This window comes from Baudoinia panamericana (genome assembly GCF_000338955.1).
Source record: "Baudoinia panamericana UAMH 10762 unplaced genomic scaffold BAUCOscaffold_12, whole genome shotgun sequence".
Lineage (NCBI taxonomy): Eukaryota > Fungi > Ascomycota > Dothideomycetes > Mycosphaerellales > Teratosphaeriaceae > Baudoinia > Baudoinia panamericana.
This window is the reverse complement of record NW_006911268.1, coordinates 396,092-416,273: the sequence shown is the minus strand read 5'-3', so window position 1 is coordinate 416,273 and position 20,182 is coordinate 396,092. Positions and strand designations below refer to the sequence as shown.

Below are 20,182 nucleotides of genomic sequence, written 5' to 3'. Positions count from 1 at the left end.
GCATAGAGATCAACAAGATGGACATCGAACAACCTTCCTGTTCCAGGTTACGTACAAAGAGTTTCATTGCAGTTAGCCAATGACAATTTTTATGGTCGTTCATTGGAGTTGCATCTCCGTGGTAGATCAGTGGAGGAGCTGGACTTCAAGATCCGGTTTACGAAGATCCAGGGATGCGCTAATTGTTATACAGCAGGCACCGCATGACCTGCACACAATGCAGCAGAGAAGGATCGACGTTAGGAGTGGGCTCTTTGTCTTGGCGAGACATTCGCGGGTGAACGTCCGGGGCCGAAGTGTGGGATGTCCGATATACGTGCATTAAATGCGAGCCTTCGTGTGATTATGCGCGTGCCGGGCGCCCTCTCTGCTCGTTGCGCTCGCTGTGTTGCCCAGATACGGCAGAGTGAAATCTTATACAGGAGACTGAGCTCCAGGTACGGTCCACTTCCGCGTATAGGCGTCACCGACTAAGCGGACGCTAATGCATGGCATTTCGAACCCCTCACTCAGATCAATCAGGAATAGTAGTTAAGGTAGTCCTGCTTGGCAAACAAAGCTTCCTGCATGGTGTGGGTATTAGACGGCGACAACAAACAGTGAGCTACTTAGTGAGCAGCCGAATGTTGCAATTAATGTAACGGGTAATTTGCTAGGCAGATCACATGCACAGTCGCCCACACTTGCTCCATCAGCCAATGTCTTATGCATAACGCCAATCCGCCGCGCTACAGCCTGATGCCGTCAATCCCGCCTTGCAAAGCCTTCATGCAGTCATACCTCCAGCATCATCTCGTCGCTATCCAGTAAGCTGTTACTTGCTACGAAGCTGAAGCCGCCGAACGGGTCATTTTCTGAAGGTCTCTCCATAGCCGGCATGTAGTCCTCGGAGTTCCTGCTGCTCCGAGTCACTACTGGACTCAGGGGCAGACCAGTGAAGTCTTTGCTGAAGTTCTCCGCCAGCTCTGGGTCGGTGATCAGAGGCTGTATAGGTGGCTCAAGCTCCCGCTTCTCAAGCTTCTTCCAGTCAATCTTGCGAAAAAAGCGATGAGACTTTAGCGTCTTCAAGTCTTTCGTCGTCGTGCCTCCGAGGCGCTTATGCGGCTCCTTGCGCAGTAGGCGGGTAAGCAGATCTTTCGCATCGGGTCCCAGGAAGTATGGTAACTGTAGCTTTTGCTTGAGGATATTTTGCTGAATCTTAGCATGGTTATTGCCTGAGAAAGGCGGTGAGCCAGTCAGAAGATCAAAGCCAATAGCTCCAAGGCTCCACCAGTCCACTGCAAAGTCATAGCTTTGCCCCTGAACGACTTCTGGTGCCATGTACTCGATAGTGCCGAGGATGCTGTTGGCACGCTCGTCGTCTTCGAGGGCGACTTTGGAAAGGCCAAAGTCAGTAAGCAAGAGATGGCCTTCAGAATCTAGCAGACAGTTCTCCGGCTTCAAATCACGGTAGATGACCCGCACGTTGTGGTGCAAATGTTCGAGGGCGAGCGTCATCTCAGCCATGTAGAAGGCTGCCACCTCCTCGCTAAACATGCGCTCCATGGCCAGGTGGGTGAACAGTTCGCCTCCCTGCGCGTATTCCAAGATGAGGTAGAGCTTCTCGTGATCTTGAAATGCGTAGTACAGCTTCACCACGAACGGGTGACGGTTCACTGATTCCAGGATGTTGCGTTCTGTGCGCGTCTGCTCGATCATGCGCTTGTGCACGGTCAAGCTAGCCTTTTTGAATTGCTTCTGAGCGAACAAGCGTCCCGTGGTCTGCTGCTTGACCAAGTGCACTGTGCCGAAAGCGCCCTTGCCAAGACAGCGCAGAGGCTCGAAGTCTGCGGCGCACATTTTGCGGTAGATAGACTTCGTTCGTAAGCCACCTTCGACAGCCTGAGATGCGAAAAGTGGCGTCTGAGTGCCTGCATCTGGGCTAGCGAAGTCTTCGTCGAGCGGCACATCGTACGTCTCCATCTCCGTCTTGTCGCCGTCACTAGCGCGGGAAGAGGCGGTGCTATCATAAGTGACGGAGTCGTTCGACATAACGTGCACTAGACTAGGTCGTGGCTGTCCGCCTTCGAGTGACAGAGCGTCTAGGCGCGCCTTCAGCGCACTGATGCCGCCTATGCCGGAGCTGGCTGGTCGCATTAGCGGACTACCAGTCGCACCTAGTCGGGGAGTGCCGGCGTAAGACATGTCTGACTCCTCGCCGGCGGAGGCGACTGGCGTTTGGAAGCCTCTTGTCACGCTAGCTGCAGGTGCTGCTGCAGGCATGGCTTTCTTCTTGTTCTTCCTTCGCTTCTTGGCCTTCTCCTTCATCGCCTCATGATCCAGTCGCGGAATTGGTAGCGGCTCGTCCATCATCGCATTCTGCACAGGCCGTTGTGCGGGTGACGCGATCCGCATTGGTGGGGATCGTTGGACTGGAACATCAAGCGCATGGCCGTCGATGTCCATAGCGGGCATTCTGTCGACGTTGTGAAGAGGATGTAACTATCGTGCAAGCGAAGTTAGGCTGTATGATTCCGCAGGATGTTGAGACGTTCACAAGTTATGGATGGTCAATACTCGTTGCGCATTCGCGCTTCTGTTATGCGCAGGTTCGGCAGTCTGCTGTCGTCTTTTCGCCCACGTCTTTCAACGCGGGCCTCCCACAACTAGCCACAGCAGCGATACAAAGCCCGAGTCGGTATAAGAAAGTCCGCTGGCAGACTCTGGAGAGACAGCAACAAGGCCGATTGGCGCGCTGACAAGAGGGGAAAATGCGGTGGTCTTGTAGGAACCCATAGATGATCACTTGTTGTATGTCGAAGATGGTGGTGTCACTGTTGACGAGGTCAGAGTAAACCGAGTCAGATGTGATATCGTCGGTGTTGCTGAAGGCGTGTGGATGCAACGTTGAGTAAAGAGTGGTTGGAGCGCAGAACATCCGGTTTGGGAGAGTCGCGCGCTAAAAGGGACGCCTGGTCGGAGCGTCAGCCGGCGCGTCTTCCGGCGCGTCTCCATTAGTCCCTCCAACTGAATATTGCTACTTCCATCACTCTACAACAATGCCATCCGCAACGACTGGATCGGCTGCGCCGGCTCACAGCTTCGACCAAGACGTGGATGACTTTCTGCGCGACCTTCCCATTGATCGCGACAAGCCTGCAGAAAACCACTACGTGCCGCAGATCAAGGACGTTGACGAAGAAATCAAGGTCCGCAAGAAGCGAGCGCCAAATCCGAAACTTGATGACAATCTACTTCTCTCCAGTAACGGCCTGCCTCGGCTACGGCGCATCGCAAAGTCGAAGCTAAAGTTCAGAGGAAAAGGCCACGAATGCAGCGATATAGGCAGGCTGCTGAACACGTATCAGTTATGGCTGGATGATCTCTACCCAAAGGCGAAGTTCAAGGATGCCCTAGCTATGGTTGAGAAGCTTGGCCACAGCAAGCGTATGCAGGTTACAAGAAAGGCGTGGATCGATGCTACGAAGCCGAACAGACGTGATGACAGTCCCGAGAGGCGAGAGGAATATGCAATGAGCGGCGCACTTGATGGTCCGCCTGCGGGCAACGACCGACAGGTAGAATGCGGGTTTGATTCGTTTGGCGACAAGGACGACCATTTGTCTGAGCACCAGCAGCAAATACAGAGTGGAGACGTTCCCAATGAAGCCGAGCTTGATGACATGATACGCGAGAATTATATCAGCAATCATGCCTCCAACGGCCATTGGGGACGATCGTTCTTGCATAACGATGAGACCAGCGACGATGAGCTCGATGCGTTACTGGCTGAAAATACCGAAGCCGGCAAAGGCGCTTTAGTGAAACGTAGGGATCCACTCCAAGACGATCCAAGCGACGCGGAAGACGATCTGGACGCTCTGCTGGCAGAGCAGAGTTATGTTACTGCGCCCAATGCGGCAAACCGAGCAGACTTGGGTACAGAATCGCGGACGTGCGATGATTTTGCGGATGATGAAGAAGCCATGGCTGGCCTCGGAGGCGAGTGGTAATGAGAGCAAAGCGGGTAGATTGTCTTGACTGTAACGAAATGGCAGTTTTCCCGCGAGTCACCAACCGCCGAATCTCTAGAAGAAGGTTCCAGTTGGACCTAGTACCCACAGCAAGCAGTAAACATGAGCAATCTTGCGGAGCCCAATAAGTACAGTCACCGTTGATGGCATCTCCGGCCACTTTTGACAAAGCATCCATAAGCTATCTTGCTCATGCCTTCGTACAACGTGGCGAACGAGATTCGATCAAGAAGTGGGTGCAGAGGTGTTGAGAAGGGTATGAGCGATTGTGAGTCTCCGCGAAAGGTTTGCCATGCAGACACTATTCGATCGTGAGAGTGGAACAAGGTTATGACAATGACATACGTAACCAGCAGTGCATGTCCTGCCCGCAACGCTATTCTAACGAGGCCGACCTACTCGAGATCGTTATTGTTGGAGCAAGGTGGCTCGGTGTTTGTGGGACCAAGGTCTCGAACGACCTGAAAACGATTTCCGGGGGTGGAAAGCCTCGACGATCGCCTATGTTCCGCACTCCTAAGCGGTGTCCAGCTAAAGAGGCGGGCCTTGCGTTAGGCTAACGTCGTTTTACTACAACTTGCGCAGCTACACACAATATCCGAACGCTCTACAGTCGATCATCCGAAGGCGGCGGACTTACGACCCGGACATGTGTCATATCAGTTGGGCATTGGATAGGGTCAGTGTGTAGTAACACTCAACGGCGGCTGACCTTCGCCATCGATCGAGTAGCGAATGTCTGCTTCTGCTCTGCATGTCTATGATCTAGAAGCGGAAGTGTATACGGGATGCCCGAAGTGAGGTGAGACAACAAGTTGGGGAGTGGGACAAGCCAGACGTCCGTGCGTCATGCCCCCAGCCACATTGCGACTTTCCCCAGCTCGCACTTTCCACCTAAAGCCAACCTCCCAGCAACGCATCGCCGCAACAACCAGCCTTTCAAGTACGCTTCATAGAAAAGGTAAGTATCGCGTCTGTTTCTTGACTGCATCTTTCGTGTGCAAGAGCCATCCAATACAAAAGCTTCCCTCCCATAATTGTAAAACCACACTACACGCTTTCTTGCCTCCCTAACGCGATACGACTCCACGCGTGAAGACCTCAACAACCATCAGAGCAATCCTATTCCTCTCGACCACATACACACTCAAGATGTTGCTCATCCTCCCATCTGCACTGCTTGCATACCTCGCTATCACTGCGCAAGCGCTACCAAGACCGCAACCCGCAGCAACCTACTCTGTGGTGGATGTCGATGGTGGCTCCGCAGACGGAGCATCAGCGGGCTCGCCCACAACTGTGTATCAAACTGTCACTGCATCGCCCGCAGCACAACCAACAATAGAGAACACCGTGACCGTAGTACAAACGCCAAGCACCGCACCGGCAAGCCTCATGGTATCAACAATGGTAACGCCGACTACAATCACCGTCGCGACACCTGTGAGCAGTGTCGAAACAACCTTCATCACACAGCAGACCACAGCGACCATCGTGATGGCTAGCGAGGGGCCAGGCTCTACCGTGACTGTCGAGGCTGCTGCATCCGTGGTAACGATTACACCATCTCTGGTCTTGAGCACTCAGCCAGCTACTACACAAATCATCAACCAGCCAGCTGTGGAATTCACGGTGACACCGATCGCTAGCACCACCGAGCTGCCCGTGCAGACTTCGACATCCTACGATGATGGCATGTGGCACACCTCTTATCCAATAAGGCCTGCCTTCACTGGTGGTGCGTACCGGAACGCAACGAACTCTGCGTGAATGTGAGACAAACGAACAGTAAGGATGACGAGCATGAGCATTTGAATGTATGATGAGCGTTGAAGCATGGTGTATGAGGTATCGATAATGGGATTGATGAGGGAAGCGAGGTCTCCACGACAGCGTTCGACGAGTATCATACGACCGCTCCGCTAGTGCAGCACATGGGCAGAGTCTATAAATGGTAGTAATGCATATAGAGCATAAAGCAATGATTAGCGACGTTTAGAATCGTCATATTCGAGCAGTGAAAAGCTCTGTCAAGCTCGTTGTGTTAATCCATTCCGCACAAGTGCATGAACTTGTTCTACAAGCACGGGAGAATGTTCGTGCCTGAGGCGAGCCACATCGGGCTGCGGCCACGACAAGCGAGGATTGGCGATGGAGAGCATTGATGCTGATGATCCTCGCGCAATTGCAAGCTTCCCTGGATTACATGCTCGACACATTGCGAGAGAGGTGCGAGCAGGCTTGCATGGGTACCTAAGCGAGTGAACGAGCGGGGCATCATGGAGTCGGCGCCTCCTCCAGTGGAGGACCAGGCGCGGCTGTTGGAGGATGCCTTGACGGTGGTGCGCCAGCAGGCCATCATGATGCGGCGATGTCTGGAGACGCCCGGCAAGCTCATGGATGCACTGAAGTGCAGTTCCACGCTTGTTTCCGAACTACGAACCTCAAGCCTGGGACCGAAGCAATACTACGAGCTGTACATGTCCGTCTTCGATGCGCTGCGACATCTTTCCGTATATCTTCGCGATTCGCACCCGACCAACCACCTCGCCGACCTGTATGAGCTTGTCCAGTACGCTGGCAACGTCGTCCCGCGATTGTACCTAATGATCACAGTAGGCACGGTGTATATGGGCATAGAGGATGCGCCGGTCAAGGAGATCATGAAGGACATGATGGAGATGAGCAGAGGAGTACAGCACCCGATCAGAGGCCTCTTCCTGCGCTATTATCTCAGTGGTCAGGCGCGAGACGCGCTACCCACAGGCACGGGAGACGGCCCAGAGGGCAACCTGCAGGACAGCATCAGTTTCATACTGACAAACTTCGTGGAGATGAACAAGTTGTGGGTACGGTTACAACATCAAGGACACTCTCGAGAGCGGGAACAACGAACTAAGGAGCGGCAAGAGCTGCAACTGCTCGTAGGCAGCAATCTCGTTCGCTTGAGTCAGCTAGTCGATCTGGAGAGCTACAAGAGCGTCATACTACAACCGCTTCTGGAGCAAGTAGTGCAGTGTCGGGATGTTCTAGCTCAGGAGTATCTGCTTGAAGTGATCACCCAGGTCTTCCCGGACGAGTTTCACCTGCATACGCTCGATCAATTCCTGTCAGCAACCGCACGGCTCAACCCTCACGTCAATGTCAAGGCTATCATCATTGGGCTCATGGATCGGTTAGCAGCCTACGCTCAACGAGAAGCAGAGGGGCAGTTACCCGAAGACAAGCAGAGACAGGAAGAGGAGTCCGTCTCTGCGCTGCTGGAGAAACTGAAGCTGTCGAAGAAGAGCACGCAGACGGACGGTTCCCAGTCGACGGAGCATGGCCAAGCGAACGGCGAGCCAACCGAGTCGGCTGAAGAAGCTGCCGCTTCGGGCGCGTCCACGGAATCTGTAGACAAGGCCGAGTCTGGGACACAAGTCAACGGTGTCAGCAGCAAGCACAGAGGCATTCCAGACCATGTCAAGCTCTTCGAGATCTTCTATGAGCAAGTCGTGCACATCATCGGCATGCAAAGGTTGCCAATACAGGATATCACGGCGTTGCTTGTCTCGCTTGCTAACCTCGCACTCAACATTTACCCAGAGCGCCTGGACTATGTTGATCAAGTGCTCCATTACGCCTCGAAGGAGGTAGCCCGCTTCCAGAACTCAGCCGACCTACATTCGCAACCTGCACAGTCGAACCTACTCAGCTTGCTTTTAGCGCCTGTGAAAGCGTACTTCTCCCTGTTTACTGCGCTGGCGTTACCTAACTTCTTACCACTTTACCAACAACAAACGTATCCGACGCGACGCTCAGTGGCTGGCGAGGTTGCCAGAAGTCTGTTACGGAACGAGACCAAGATCACGACGACTGAGAACCTCGATGGGGTCTTGTCAATATTGGCCGTACTGATCAAGGAAGGCATGCAGACACCAGCTGGCTACCCTGGCGGACCAGTCCGACGGTCAGCAGCGGAGACCGACGAGACCGTCGAAGAACAAGGCTGGCTAGCACGGATTGTACACCTCATCAAGGGCACAGACAACACGGCTCAATTCCAGCTTCTGCAGAAAGCACGGACAGCTTTCGCTGAGGGCACCGAGCGAACAAAGTACACCGCGCCGGCTCTACTCACGGCGTCTCTCAAACTCGCAAGATCGTTCAAGCGGAGAGAGCACCTCTCAAATGACGACTACGCAACCCAATCTGCTGCCGTGTACAAGTTCGCACACGGCACGCTCTCCTCCCTCTACACGCGAGTTTCAGCAACCGGCGTTCCCGATCTCGTCCTCCGGCTCTTCGTCTCCTGTGGTCAGGTAGCGAGCCAGTGCGAGAACGAAGACATGGCGTACGAGTTCTTCGCGCAAGCGTTTACAGTATACGAGGAGTCAATATCAGATTCACGAAGTCAATTCCAGGCTATCTGCATCATCGCTGGAGCGCTTTCAGGATGCTCGGAGCGCTTTACTCGGGAGAACTACGATACACTGATCACAAAGTGTGCATTGCACGGCAGCAAGCTGCTTAAGAAGCCTGATCAATGTCGGGCTGTATATTTGGCGAGCCATTTGTGGTGGGCGGTGGAGAAGGGGGAGAAGACGGAGGGTGGGACGGAGGTGCGCATCTATCATTGTACCATCGACATAATTGCGCCCGATTCTGACTGCTAACGTACCCTCACAGCCCTACCGCGATGGCAAACGCGTGCTCGAGTGCCTTCAACGCGCTCTTCGCGTGGCCGATGCTTGCATGGACACTGCCGTCTCCGTCGAACTTTTCGTCGAAATCCTGAACCGCTACGTGTATTACTTTGACCAAGAAAACGACGCTGTAACGACGAAGTACCTCAATGGGCTGATCGAGCTGATTCACAGCAACCTCAACACCACTGAGAATGCCTCGGGTCTGGAGAATCCAAGGAGACATTTCCAGCGCACGTTGGAATACGTGGAGAGGAGAGGATATGAGGGAGTCGAGACCAAAGCGAAGAGTTGAGCGCTGACATCTTGTCTATCTCGTCTATCCCTCTAGCGACCGGCGTTGCGGCAGGCGGCTTCGGAAAGGCCAACAAGCCATTAGACGCTCTAATCTCGTGTTCTTGTGCATATAGCGAAGACATTGTACGCGAATAAGACGTGCCGTACATTAAAACTAACATAGTCTCGAGCCGAGATAGTACAGGGTGAAGTGTATGTGAGCAACGTGTCAAATTATCTGGCCAGCTAGCCTTGCCACGCTCGGAGACACTGACACTTGGACGGGCCCACTTTCAGTGACAACGGCACTGACGACAGTTATTCTCTACCTCACAATTGCTCTAGACACCACGAATCTTGGAACTTCAATGTGTAAGCAGCTCTCGCTGCGGCTCTCTAGCGTCTAACCAGGAATGTGAAACATTGCCTTGCCGCAGATGGTTGAGCCGATGCATTCCTTCACCGGTCGCGCAGAAAGTGGCTGTGAGTCGATGCTGCTAAGCTAACCTCCAGCTGGGCCCCCCTCATTGTACCTCCGCCTGCAGCAGGACGGGAGCAAGCAAGCTGATGCCTGAAGCTGCTGTGCGGCCTCTTTCAATCGCACCGCCCGATGCTCGCCTGACTCTTCACAGCCTTTCGAACTGTCTTCACTCGCGCTTCAACAGCGGCTGAGCCATTGTTAAGGGACTAACAGATATCATGCGTGACTCATAGTAGGCCGTTGACATCGAGGAAGACTTCCCAGGCTCATCTCTTTCAAATTGCTGTCGAGCGGACAACACTTGCAATGGCGCAATTTCACACACCAAAATTCGACTTCTCCTTCCCATTGGGCCAACGTGCATACAGAGGCTGTGCAGAACCGTTCCAATGGCAGCTTGAATCGCGCCCAGCGCCTGAGGATGGAGAGCAGCCAAATCGCATGCGCCGGGGACCGTTCGATACGTATGAGCTGGAGACCGAGCTACGCGACAATGTACAGCGAGAGCTTCAGAGCCTGATGGCAGAATCCACACACACTGAATTCCAGGAGCAGTATGACAGGTTGCCAGCGATGGACCTCATTGACGAGTATAACCCGCCTGATCCGAGGAATCGCGGCTTCATGCAGTCTAGCAGTCCATTCTCACTGGGAGATGACGACAGTGTCAACGAGGCCTCCTTTATGGACTGGTACCCATCAGGAAGTGCGACGGTGAGCTTCCCAGGCAATGACGGCGAGACACACTACATCCACAAGATCAACACGTGGTTCATTGAAAAGCGTTGTCCGCTCCTGGCAATGGCTTTCGAAGACGTCCGCTCCGGCTCACAGTTGCATCTCGAGGCATTAACCGGAACGACAGCTTATCCGTTCCTGCGCTTTCTGTACACAGGCTCTTACGCCCTGACCACGGCTTCCGGCGACTGCTTCGAGGATGTCCCAACATCGTTGCTCTTGCACGTGCAGCTTTACCGCCTGGGTGTCATCTTCGACCTGGCTGAGCTTCGTACACAAGCATACGTTAACGTTCTGCGGCAATGTGAGTTCGGCTGCTCTTCGCCAGACAAGCCAATCGATCTTTGTGCGGCAATTCGATTCGTCTACGAGCATCTCGGCAGCCATGAGAAACTGGCCGACGCCATCGTCAACTACTGTGTCGCCTGTTTCCTCCGCCATAGACTGGCAGACAATGCGGATTTTCGAAATCTGGCCTACAACCTTCGCCCTTTTCACCAGGCGCTATGCTGGAACAGTATGCAGCGTGAGTTCGAGAATGAGACCGCGACTGCGATCATTCGTCTGCCGTTCAAAGCGCATACGCCTGAGAAGGTTTGCACGTCTGAAGAGCTTGGAGATGTGATCTTCAGGTTTCACGGAGCCGACGACGAAGTGACACCGGTATTAGAGGCAGCAAATGGTTCTGCATCCCATAAGCGCACCTTGGCGATGAGGCCACAGGCAGCTCTTGCAGTAAAGGGCGCGATCACGGAAGCCTTGGCGAAACGGAAAGCAGTCGATTCTGATATCGCGCCAGAAATTCTCGACGAGCAAATATCTGATCCCGTCTTCAGCGATCAGGATCCGTCGGACAGTGAATATGAACTCGTCGCAGGTCCTGGAGAGGTCGAAGCTATCGATTCCAGTAGCGACTCCGGCACGGACGCAGTGATAGTGGAAGGTGCAAAAGCTGCCTCTCAATCAATTCCTTTGCGGACTCGCTCCAATCTCGAAACGGCACAACATAACCAGCTTACTGCGGAGTCTGATATAGATTCTGAGGATTGGAGTTTGGTCGAAGACCTGTAGACACGCGGCTGGCATTTATTGTAGGGACCGGCTTCGGGAAGTGGGCAAAATCAAGGATATTCAGTAGCAATCGAAGGCGCAGAGAGTCTCGACTTCATTTGGCGTCGGGTGACAAGATCCGCGAGTTGGTACAGATGATGAAGGGACGGTCATGGTACACATGCACGAAGTAATGTAAGCTGTCTATTCTGCGCCACGGCAGCAATGTGCGAGGCGTGCCCAATGCAAAAGTAAACGGTTAAAGCGGCACCACCGGAGCCGATCTAGCTGTCAACCAAAGGCCGGTAGTTTATTCTCAGATCCCGCTAATGTTGCCCTATCTTTAAACTCTACGTTCTTGAGCGCTTAAAGACTCCCGAGTTGTTATGAGTGTGTTACCGAAACATCGATACACCATGTATAGTGCATAGAGATCGCATCTCCTACTTCGAGACGTGGCCATGGTATTGGGCCATCAGCAGCCAAATGATGGCGGCGCGGCAGTCTCCGATGAGCGGACCGAGAGCGGCGTCGCCATTGAAGACAAGACGGCATTGACTTCGCACAATGTGAGCAGCAACAGTTCAGAAGACGGGGAGCGGACCAAGTCTGGGGCTACGAAGCAATCAATATGGCGCCGAGTATACGACACCGTCTACTGGACACCGCCGCGTCTGCGATGGGATCCGTCTTCACCGCCCAAGTTCTCCATGGCTCTCAACATACTGTTCGGTTTCGCTGGAGCGTTCACCGTGGCAAATCTGTATTATAATCATCCTATCCTGAACATCTTGGCTGAGGACTTCGGTGTACCTTATGTCAAGGTGGCAAATATCCCAACTTTAGCGCAGGCTGGCTATGCAACCGGTTTGTTGTTCCTCTGTCCGCTTGGCGACATGCTAGAGAGACGACCTTTCGTGCTGACCTTGGTCTTCTTCACGGCGGCGATGAGTATTGGTTTGGCTGTCACGAAATCGCTCGCCGTCTTCGAGGCAATCCAGTTCATCACGGCCGTATCAACGGTAACGCCGCAGCTTATGCTTCCTCTGGTGGGCGATCTGGCACCACCCAAACGACGAGCCGCCGCCATGTCAATTGTTGTGTCTGGACTTATGCTTGGTATTCTGCTGGCCCGTCTGCTTTCTGGCATCATGACGCAGTACGTGTCCTGGAGGTACGTCTACTGGCTTTCGGTGGCCTTGCAGTTTGCCATCTTCGTGGGACTGTGGGCTTTCATGCCAGATTATCCGGCTACGAACAAGGGGGGCATGAACTACTTTAAGATACTCGCCTCAATTCCAGTCATGGTCGTGAAGCATCCTGTACTCGTGCAAGCGTGCCTAATCTCGCTTTTCACCAGCGCAACGTTTACGAGCTTCTGGACGGTCCTTACCTTTTTGCTTGCGGGCGCGCCATATCACTACGATCCAGTCAAGATTGGCCTCTTTGCGCTTATTGGCATTGCTAGCATGATCTGTGGGCCAATCTACGCCCGCGTGGTCATCGATCGTTTCGTACCTTGGTTCTCTGTCATCCTTGGGATGGGTTGGTGTCTGCTTGGTATTAGTATTGGGACCTACACTGGCACTTTCACCGTCGCTGGACCGGTCATACAGGCGTTTTTCGGTGACTTCGGCATGCAAACGGCACAGATTGCGAATAGGTCAGCCATCTTCGCTGTCGAGCCGAAGGGCCGAAACAGAGTCAACACAGCCTTCATGGTTGCCACCTTCTGCGGGCAGCTTATTGGTACCTCTGCCGGTGCGCATCTTTATGCCAGAGGAGGCTGGATCGCCAGTGGCAGCTATAGTATGGGCAGCATAGGCATGGCCTTGCTGATCACACTTGCACGTGGGCCGTGGGAAGAAGGGTGGGTGGGATGGCATGGCGGTCTCAGCATTTCCAAGAAGTCCAAGAACAGCGCAGACGGCAAGGTAGAGGAGCAGCGGAACGAGCTCAGGCGATTGGACACCAACGAGCAGGTACCTCGGCTGGCGGATGTTGATGTGGAGAAGGCGGAAGGGCATAGAGATCAACATCCACACCACCACGGCACCGACTGCCAGGAAGAAGTAAACGCTACGGACGCAGAGAAGGCGCTCGAGATGCGCGCAGCGGAGGATATCCCTTATGGTGAAACTACTCCAAAGAACGATGCTGCAGAGTTGAGGAAAGACGACAGAACAGAGCCGGTTGCGCCGCAAGAACCGCAAGCTTGATTCGAGCTTTGTACCGACATCCTGCATTTGGCGGCATAGCGTGGTGTTCAAGCGATCTGATCCAGTATAACTTAGACTTCACGAATGGGCGAATCTGTGCAGTCGATGTGTCTAGCATGTGATCACCTAGGCGTCAGTGCATCCTGCATGGCGCTGAAACATCATCCTTGCTGTCCACGCGAGGAGTGTAGGGCTGCAGCTCCCGTGCAGCTTCTCCGCCGCTTTCGTCCAGTCGTCCATGTTGATGATTGTCCGTTACTCACGTAATTCGTCCTTCGTGACTATTCAACTTTCTCGTGCTGTGGGCGAAGACCCTGTTCATGTTCCTGTTCCTGGCGGGCACGAGTCAGTGTAACCCAAACCCACACTTCGGCCGTCTTCCGCGCGCCACACAAACATCCTTGGAGAAGCTAAGGTGGTTGTGCATGTGCATCTTCCCACACTTTGCTACACATTGGTAGACAGGATTGCCTGACGTCGCCGCGAAGCCGTCAATATGGACGCTGCCGGTTTAAGGAGCCGTATCCACAGCATACTCAGTGCTGATGCGGATATCCGCCGGCAGGCAGAGACTGAACTGAAAGCTGTATGTTCGGTGGTGCGCAGGCGAAGATCCAAGCATACATGCTAATGAGGGTGTAGGCCGAAAGTTCGCCAGGCTTCCTGGGCGCATTGCTGGACATCCTAGAGGCGGAGCAGGACAATGGCGTTAGGTTATCCACTGTCGTCTACTTCAAGAACCGCATCAACAAGGGCTGGGGCCTATCGCAGGACGCATCACCCGAGCATGGGATACCAGAGCAAGAGAAGGCCACAGTGAGGGCGCGACTGGTGCCGATCATTGCTACAGCACAGCCCAATGCTCGAGCTCAACTTGTTGTGGCATTGCAAAAGATACTCCACACAGACTTTCCCAAGTAAGCGGAGCAATTAACATCGTATGGCGTGTGTGATGTATAGCTGACCATCTCACCCATTGACGTTAGGCATTGGCCAAACTTCGTCGATATCACCAATAACCTCCTCAACGCGCAAGACGTCCGCTCGGTGTTTGCTGGGTTGCAGTGCTTGCTGGCAATATGTCGGACGTACCGATTCAAGATGGGCGACAACCGCAGCGACTTCGACCAGATTGTAGCAGTCACCTTCCCACACTTGCTGCAAATAGGAAATAGTCTGGTTGCGGAGGAAAGTATAGAGGCCGGCGAGATGCTGCGGACAGTGCTCAAGGCGTACAAGCACGCGATTTACTTTGAGCTGCCGGTGCCGCTCCGGACACAGCAGGAGATGGTGAACTGGTGTACCCTCTTCCTCCGCGTTGTAGGCAAAGAGCCACCAGCCTGCTCCATGGTTGAAGACTTGGACGAGCGAGAATTAAATCACTGGTGGAAGTGTAAGAAGTGGGCATACGTCAACCTGAACCGGCTTTTCGTGCGGTATGGCAACCCTGCGAGCTTGCAAAAAGGCAACGGCGAAGACTATACTCAAGTGGCCAAATCCTTCGTCGACAACTTCGCGCCGGAGATTCTCAAAGGCTACTTGCAGCAGATCGAACGATGGGTGCACAAGCAAGTTTGGCTGAGCAAGCCCTGCTTGTCCCATACTCTGCAATTCATGGACGAATGCGTGAAACCGAAGACAATGTGGGACTGCCTTAGACCACATATGCCCGTCTTGGTTCGTCACCTGATCTTCCCGGTGCTCTGTCAGTCAGATGAGGATCTTGAGCAATTCCACGACGAGCCTGCAGAGTATCTGCACCGAAAGCTCAACTTCTACGAGGAGGCTTCAGCGCCCGACGTTGCTGCCACGAACTTCCTGGTCACACTCACGAAGGCTCGACGGAAACAAACGTTTGAGATTCTAACGTTCATCAACGATATTGTCAACCGGTACGAGGCTGCACCGGACGACCAAAAAGACCCACGGGAGAAGGAGGGCGCTTTGCGGATGATTGGCACTCTTGCCAACGTCATCCTGGGGAAGAAAAGCCCCATTGCAGACCAAGTCGAGTACTTCTTCGTGCGACATGTATTCCCAGAGTTCCGGAGTCCGCACGGCTTCTTGCGCGCACGAGCGTGCGACACGCTTGAGAAGTTCGAGTCTCTCGACTTCAAGGATCCGAACAACCTAACAATTATCTACCGCAACATCCTCGAGTCTATGGCGGATGAATGCCTTCCAGTACGGGTAGAGGCGGCGCTCGCGTTGCAACCGCTCATTCGGCATGACCCAATCCGCCTCATGATGCAGCAGAACATCCCACAGATAATGCAGCAACTCCTCAAGTTAGCGAACGAAGTTGACGTGGACGCGCTTGCCAACGTGATGGAGGACTTTGTCGAAGTCTTTGCGCCTGAGCTGACGCCGTTCGCCGTAGCGCTAAGCGAACAGCTTCGGGATACGTACGTACGGATAGTCAAGGAGCTCATCGAGCGCAACCAGACAAGGGAGTCAGATGAAGGCTACGGCGACTTCCTGGACGACAAGAGCATTACTGCACTTGGCGTGCTCCAGACTATCGGCACACTAATCCTCACCCTAGAAAGCACTCCTGACGTTCTCGCGCACCTGGAAACGATCCTCATGCCAGTCATCACGATTACACTCGAACATAAGCTGTACGACCTGTATAATGAAGTCTTTGAAATCATTGACAGCTGCACGTTTGCCGCCAAGGTCATCACGCCTACCATGTGGAAGGCCTTCGAGCTCATACATGCAACCTTTCGATCAGGAGCGGAGCTCTACCTTGAAGACATGCTGCCCGCGCTGGAGAACTTTGTCAACTATGGCTCACAAGCGCTGCTCGAAAATCGAGCGTACCTTGACGCCATTGTGAATATGGTCCGCACCATTTTTAAGGACGAGAAGGTGGGAGGTGTGGACAGGATATGCGGCTGCAAGCTTGCTGAAATTCTCATGCTCAACTTGCGAGGTGGCATTGATGATAAGGTCCCGGAGTTTATTTCGCTTGCCATGGGAGTACTGACGAACGATGAGCTGAAAGTGAAGTCATACCGGATACACCTTATGGAGATGGTCATCAATGCAGTGTACTACAACCCGCGGCTGTCGCTGAACGTGCTCGAGGCCAACGGATGGACCAACAAGTTCTTCAGTTTCTGGTTCGGCAGCATTGACAGCTTCACGAGGGTGCACGACAAGAAGCTCTCAGTAGGCGCTATTACCGCGCTGCTGACGCTGAGAGGAGACGAAGTACCACACAGCGTGCAACAAGGTTGGCCGAGATTACTGCAAGGTATAGTGCGATTATTCCAAACCTTGCCCGCCGCGTTGAAGAACCGCGAGGAAGCTCAGCGGGAAGAGGACTTCGGCCTCAGTGGTGATTACGATGAAGACGAAGAAGACGAAGGCGCATGGGAAGGAGAAGATTGGCAGGCCGAGGAGGAGGCAGAAACAACTGACGTCAAAGACGAAAGCACGGCCTACCTCGACTTCCTCAGCCAACAAGCGAAGAAGTTCAATGACGCGGTGGGTGAGGACGAAGATGACGACGAGCTCGAAGAAGAGAGTCTACTTGAAACGCCGCTTGATGCCATGGAGCCATATGGCTTGTTCAAGACGGCGCTGCAGGGTAAGTGTGATTCCTTTGCTAGTTCGCAGCACCACGTCTCGCTAACCGTGACCCAGCAATGTCTCAGCAACAACCGCAGCTGTACGCTCAACTCACAAGCGCGCTTGGTCCCGAGGAGCAGCAGATCATCAAAGTCGCGATAGAGAACGCGGACAAGATTGCAGCAGACCAAGCAGCTTTACAGGCGCAAGCGCAAGCGCAAGCACAAGCCGAAGGTGGCGCTGCAGGAGCGGTGCCGCATACGAACGGCACCAGCTGAGTCTACTCAGTCTTGCGATCTTAGCAGTGCATTCGTCCATTGATAGATACCCAATCCTAATGTTCCGCGACGATCGCGTTTATGATGTGGCTCTTTTGAGGTCCAACACAAGCAGCTGACGACAGTGAGCGCCTCAGGGGACGCTCGCCCTCACATGCTGGCTGAATGTCATGCTCCCTGTTCTCAGATTCACCAGCCGCGCCAACAAGGAATCGTAAAACTCGACAGCTCCTCGAGGCAGCGCCCATGCGTTAGGGATGTGACACATCATGCAAGCAGCATTGTAATGTAGAAGTACATACTGGGTTTCGGCGTGTTAGCCGCCATCATATCCAGCGCTCCGTAACGCCCGCTTGCTACCATCGCACATCACACACGCGCCTCGGACCGGATCGATACGGAGCATCCCACCAAAGATAAGGTACATCCCTAATCTCACACAATCATCTGCGCAACACCTTGTCCACCCAGCGTCTTGCTATTGATGAAAGCCTGCCCTCTAATTCCCGCCAACGCATAGAAGATAGCCGCAATAAGGAGCACTACTGCACACGCAATAAGCGACGTCGTGAGCGCAATGATCGAGAGCCATTGGATGATGGAGAGGACGAGATAGATTGCCGCGCGCATATAGTTGGTCTCGAAGCGGCGAATGAAGGCGTCGAAGCCGGCGGAAGTTGGGCAGATTCGTAGTAGGAGCGGTACCTCTATGAAGAGGATGATGAAGGCTGAGACACTGGAGGAAGGGATTAGTGAAGCTGTGCGTGAGAGGGGAGGGGGTGGGACGGACAGGCAGAAGACGCTAAAGAGGATGACCCAGTGGAAGTGGAAGATGTTGGCGATACCCAGCGCGAAGCAGAGGATTACGCAGAGCACGCCGGTCCTGAAGCACGTATTAGTTCGTCCGTATTGGCGTGCTGCATCATCCATACGGACCATTGACCGTATATGCCTAAGAGTCTGTCAGCATATGCTTCCCATGCCTGCGAGACACCCGCTTACTGAAGTTCCGCGACCTGAACTCTTCCGCGAACGTGCCCATGCTTGCTACCCTCCAACTACTCCGAGAATACGCGCGCGGGTGTTTCGGTCTGCTTGGCTGCACTCAGATGTGGTTCAACCTTAGCCGACCGAGTGTTGACAGGCTCTTTCAGCTTTGTTGACAGTCAGGAGATGCTTCGCTTGCGCTGGCTGTCCGCAATTGCTTCACCGGCGCGATGTTGTTGGAAGGTGGTTATCAGAAACAGGGTGTAGCCGGGTTGTATGGTGGAGTTGCGCAATATATGGCAAAGGGACGATGCGAGTGCCTAGAGCTTGCGACACCACCTGCTCACGAGTCGAAAGACAAGGCGACCTTTCCCCAGCTGAAACCATGTTGCCAATTCGGGGCTTGCTCAGGGTCCAATGGCGCGCCACGAGGCCAGTAAGGGTCCGGGAGTGGTGGGAGATGGCCTTCGATGCCTTCATAAGACCACTGTTCGACATCCAGACTGCCGTAACATCTTCAAACACGTAGCGTAGATTTCGCATGATGTTACCCTTGAACTACTATGCTGCAAGCACCCTGCTCCTGATTCATGTTCTATTCTGAAGATTGCGATACATATTTTAGCAGCCCACGGGACAATCGACAAACACTAACTCGCCAAACACACAGGTTCTCGCCAGAATACAGTCACTGCGATGGCGTCGCCAACAGTTACCGCTACAGCCTGCTCTCAGCCACGCAGCGTCGGCGGATCATCATCAACAAGCCGTGCTGGATCATCTCAGCTCAGTACTGACATATAAGCAGCGCTCAGCGTAAGGCGTCGAGAGCTTCATAATGCAGCCGGCAAACATGCATAATGCCGCGACAACTGCTTCTTCCTAGAAAGCTACGCCGCCTTGGATGACTCTTCTGGCTGTCTTGACGGCTTTCGAGCGTTTCCATGATTCGACGCGGGTGTGCAGCGTACCGATGTCCTTCTCATCGGTTTCGACCACTCAATGCACATTGAAGGGCCAGGCGACGTCGAGACGGTCCGAGTGGAACTTGCACCACGTCTGGTGCGCCGTGTTGCCAATTCGCCGAATCTCTGTCTGCGCCGCCAAGCACTGCCAGCAGAACTCATGCTTGCACTTCCGGCAAGTCATGTGATCGCACCCATCCGTCTTTTGGATACGCCAGCCGCAATTGACGCCAGGACACCTCTTGCTCACGGAGTCGAGCATAGCCTCCGTCCTTGCTTCTTCATCACGCGCTTGCTGGCCCGAGGTCCGGTAGTCGTACTGGTCGCACGTCTCGCCGGTGTGCCATGGCACTTTATGCTTGAGACACTGCTTATAGCCGCACGAGGCGCAGTCCATGAAATGGTTGTTCTCGGGATTGAGCTGCCCGCTATCACACTTTGGTCCGAGACACCATGCGAAGTCATCGAGTGCGGACAGTGCGTTCAGAGTGGAGATGCGGTCGTACGCTTGGAATGTTGCCTCAGAGGCCGCGAGCAGCACGTCAGCATACTCCAGAGTTTCAGGGCATTCAGGGCACTTGATGCCATCGGTGCCCTTGGTGTCGAACTCGGATGCCATCCATGACTCAAGGCATCTGAACAGTAGGTTAGAACAGCTCGACCTATGCGTTGACTGAGGGTTTACTCACTCCTTGCAGGTTTGAGGAAGATGCTCGCATCTCGAAGTTGGTGCGCGGGCCGAAAAGTCAAGCGTTTCCTTCTTCTCGCCACAGACGGCACACTCCCTGAAGCGTGCACGTTCAGCAGCAAGCCTTTCCTGCTCTTCGTCTTCTTCCCGGAGTTGCCTCTCCAGCTCTTCGGCGGCCCGTCGGTCTTCCTCCTCTCTTTGAAGCCGAGCTTCCTCCTCCCTC

General features: G+C 53.9%; 9 protein-coding genes across 9 annotated transcripts; 6 read left to right on the top strand and 3 right to left on the bottom strand.

The window, feature by feature from the left end:
- Positions 1 to 542: 542 nt before the first annotated feature.
- Positions 543 to 2,891, bottom strand: BAUCODRAFT_37641 (uncharacterized protein). Its single transcript, XM_007681610.1, has one exon. It carries the CDS (start codon positions 2,452 to 2,454, stop codon positions 775 to 777), a length of 1,680 nt encoding a protein of 559 aa, XP_007679800.1. The 5' UTR covers positions 2,455 to 2,891; the 3' UTR covers positions 543 to 774.
- Positions 2,892 to 3,038: 147 nt separating this feature from the next.
- BAUCODRAFT_125714 (uncharacterized protein) lies at positions 3,039 to 3,992 on the top strand (the record flags this gene model as incomplete). Its single annotated transcript, XM_007681894.1, has 1 exon — positions 3,039 to 3,992. The coding sequence occupies one exon, from the start codon at positions 3,039 to 3,041 to the stop codon at positions 3,990 to 3,992; it is 954 nt and encodes a 317-aa protein (XP_007680084.1).
- A 1,025-nt stretch (positions 3,993 to 5,017) lies between these two features.
- On the top strand, positions 5,018 to 6,033 carry BAUCODRAFT_37640 (uncharacterized protein). Its single transcript, XM_007681609.1, has one exon. It carries the CDS (start codon positions 5,166 to 5,168, stop codon positions 5,781 to 5,783), a length of 618 nt encoding a protein of 205 aa, XP_007679799.1. The 5' UTR covers positions 5,018 to 5,165; the 3' UTR covers positions 5,784 to 6,033.
- Positions 6,034 to 6,292: 259 nt separating this feature from the next.
- BAUCODRAFT_77309 (uncharacterized protein) lies at positions 6,293 to 8,993 on the top strand (the record flags this gene model as incomplete). The annotated part of the gene is made up of 2 exons (XM_007681771.1): positions 6,293 to 8,614; positions 8,682 to 8,993. 2 exons carry the CDS (start codon positions 6,293 to 6,295, stop codon positions 8,991 to 8,993), a joined length of 2,634 nt encoding a protein of 877 aa, XP_007679961.1.
- A 1,146-nt stretch (positions 8,994 to 10,139) lies between these two features.
- On the top strand, positions 10,140 to 10,736 carry BAUCODRAFT_77254 (uncharacterized protein; the record flags this gene model as incomplete). Its single annotated transcript, XM_007681765.1, has 1 exon — positions 10,140 to 10,736. A coding segment is annotated over one exon (597 nt), but the record flags the coding sequence as incomplete, so codon positions are not given.
- Positions 10,737 to 11,585: 849 nt separating this feature from the next.
- BAUCODRAFT_37638 (uncharacterized protein) lies at positions 11,586 to 13,683 on the top strand. Its single transcript, XM_007681608.1, has one exon. The coding sequence runs from the start codon at positions 11,705 to 11,707 to the stop codon at positions 13,460 to 13,462; it is 1,758 nt and encodes a 585-aa protein (XP_007679798.1). The 5' UTR covers positions 11,586 to 11,704; the 3' UTR covers positions 13,463 to 13,683.
- A 27-nt stretch (positions 13,684 to 13,710) lies between these two features.
- On the top strand, positions 13,711 to 17,537 carry BAUCODRAFT_259877 (uncharacterized protein). Its single transcript, XM_007681893.1, has 4 exons — positions 13,711 to 14,048; positions 14,105 to 14,379; positions 14,449 to 17,060; positions 17,117 to 17,537. Exons 1-4 carry the CDS (start codon positions 13,959 to 13,961, stop codon positions 17,317 to 17,319), a joined length of 3,180 nt encoding a protein of 1,059 aa, XP_007680083.1. The 5' UTR covers positions 13,711 to 13,958; the 3' UTR covers positions 17,320 to 17,537.
- A 217-nt stretch (positions 17,538 to 17,754) lies between these two features.
- On the bottom strand, positions 17,755 to 18,361 carry BAUCODRAFT_77621 (uncharacterized protein; the record flags this gene model as incomplete). Its single annotated transcript, XM_007681793.1, has 4 exons — positions 17,755 to 18,055; positions 18,110 to 18,202; positions 18,256 to 18,271; positions 18,322 to 18,361. The coding sequence occupies 4 exons, from the start codon at positions 18,359 to 18,361 to the stop codon at positions 17,755 to 17,757; spliced, it is 450 nt and encodes a 149-aa protein (XP_007679983.1).
- A 974-nt stretch (positions 18,362 to 19,335) lies between these two features.
- Positions 19,336 to 19,989, bottom strand: BAUCODRAFT_59502 (uncharacterized protein; the record flags this gene model as incomplete). The annotated part of the gene is made up of 2 exons (XM_007681721.1): positions 19,336 to 19,906; positions 19,961 to 19,989. Coding segments are annotated over 2 exons (600 nt in total), but the record flags the coding sequence as incomplete, so codon positions are not given.
- Positions 19,990 to 20,182: the final 193 nt, after the last annotated feature.

Bases quoted from the DNA above. Each gene is read 5' to 3' on its own strand.
- BAUCODRAFT_37641 (XM_007681610.1), bottom strand. From the start codon at position 2,454: ATGCCCGCTATGGACATCGACGGCCATGCGCTTGATGTTCCAGTCCAA.
- BAUCODRAFT_37640 (XM_007681609.1), top strand. From the start codon at position 5,166: ATGTTGCTCATCCTCCCATCTGCACTGCTTGCATACCTCGCTATCACT.
- BAUCODRAFT_37638 (XM_007681608.1), top strand. From the start codon at position 11,705: ATGGTATTGGGCCATCAGCAGCCAAATGATGGCGGCGCGGCAGTCTCC.
- BAUCODRAFT_259877 (XM_007681893.1), top strand. From the start codon at position 13,959: ATGGACGCTGCCGGTTTAAGGAGCCGTATCCACAGCATACTCAGTGCT. The intron at 14,049-14,104 runs GTATGTTCGGTG...ATGAGGGTGTAG, and splicing joins CAGAGACTGAACTGAAAGCT to GCCGAAAGTTCGCCAGGCTT. The intron at 17,061-17,116 runs GTAAGTGTGATT...ACCGTGACCCAG, and splicing joins GTTCAAGACGGCGCTGCAGG to CAATGTCTCAGCAACAACCG.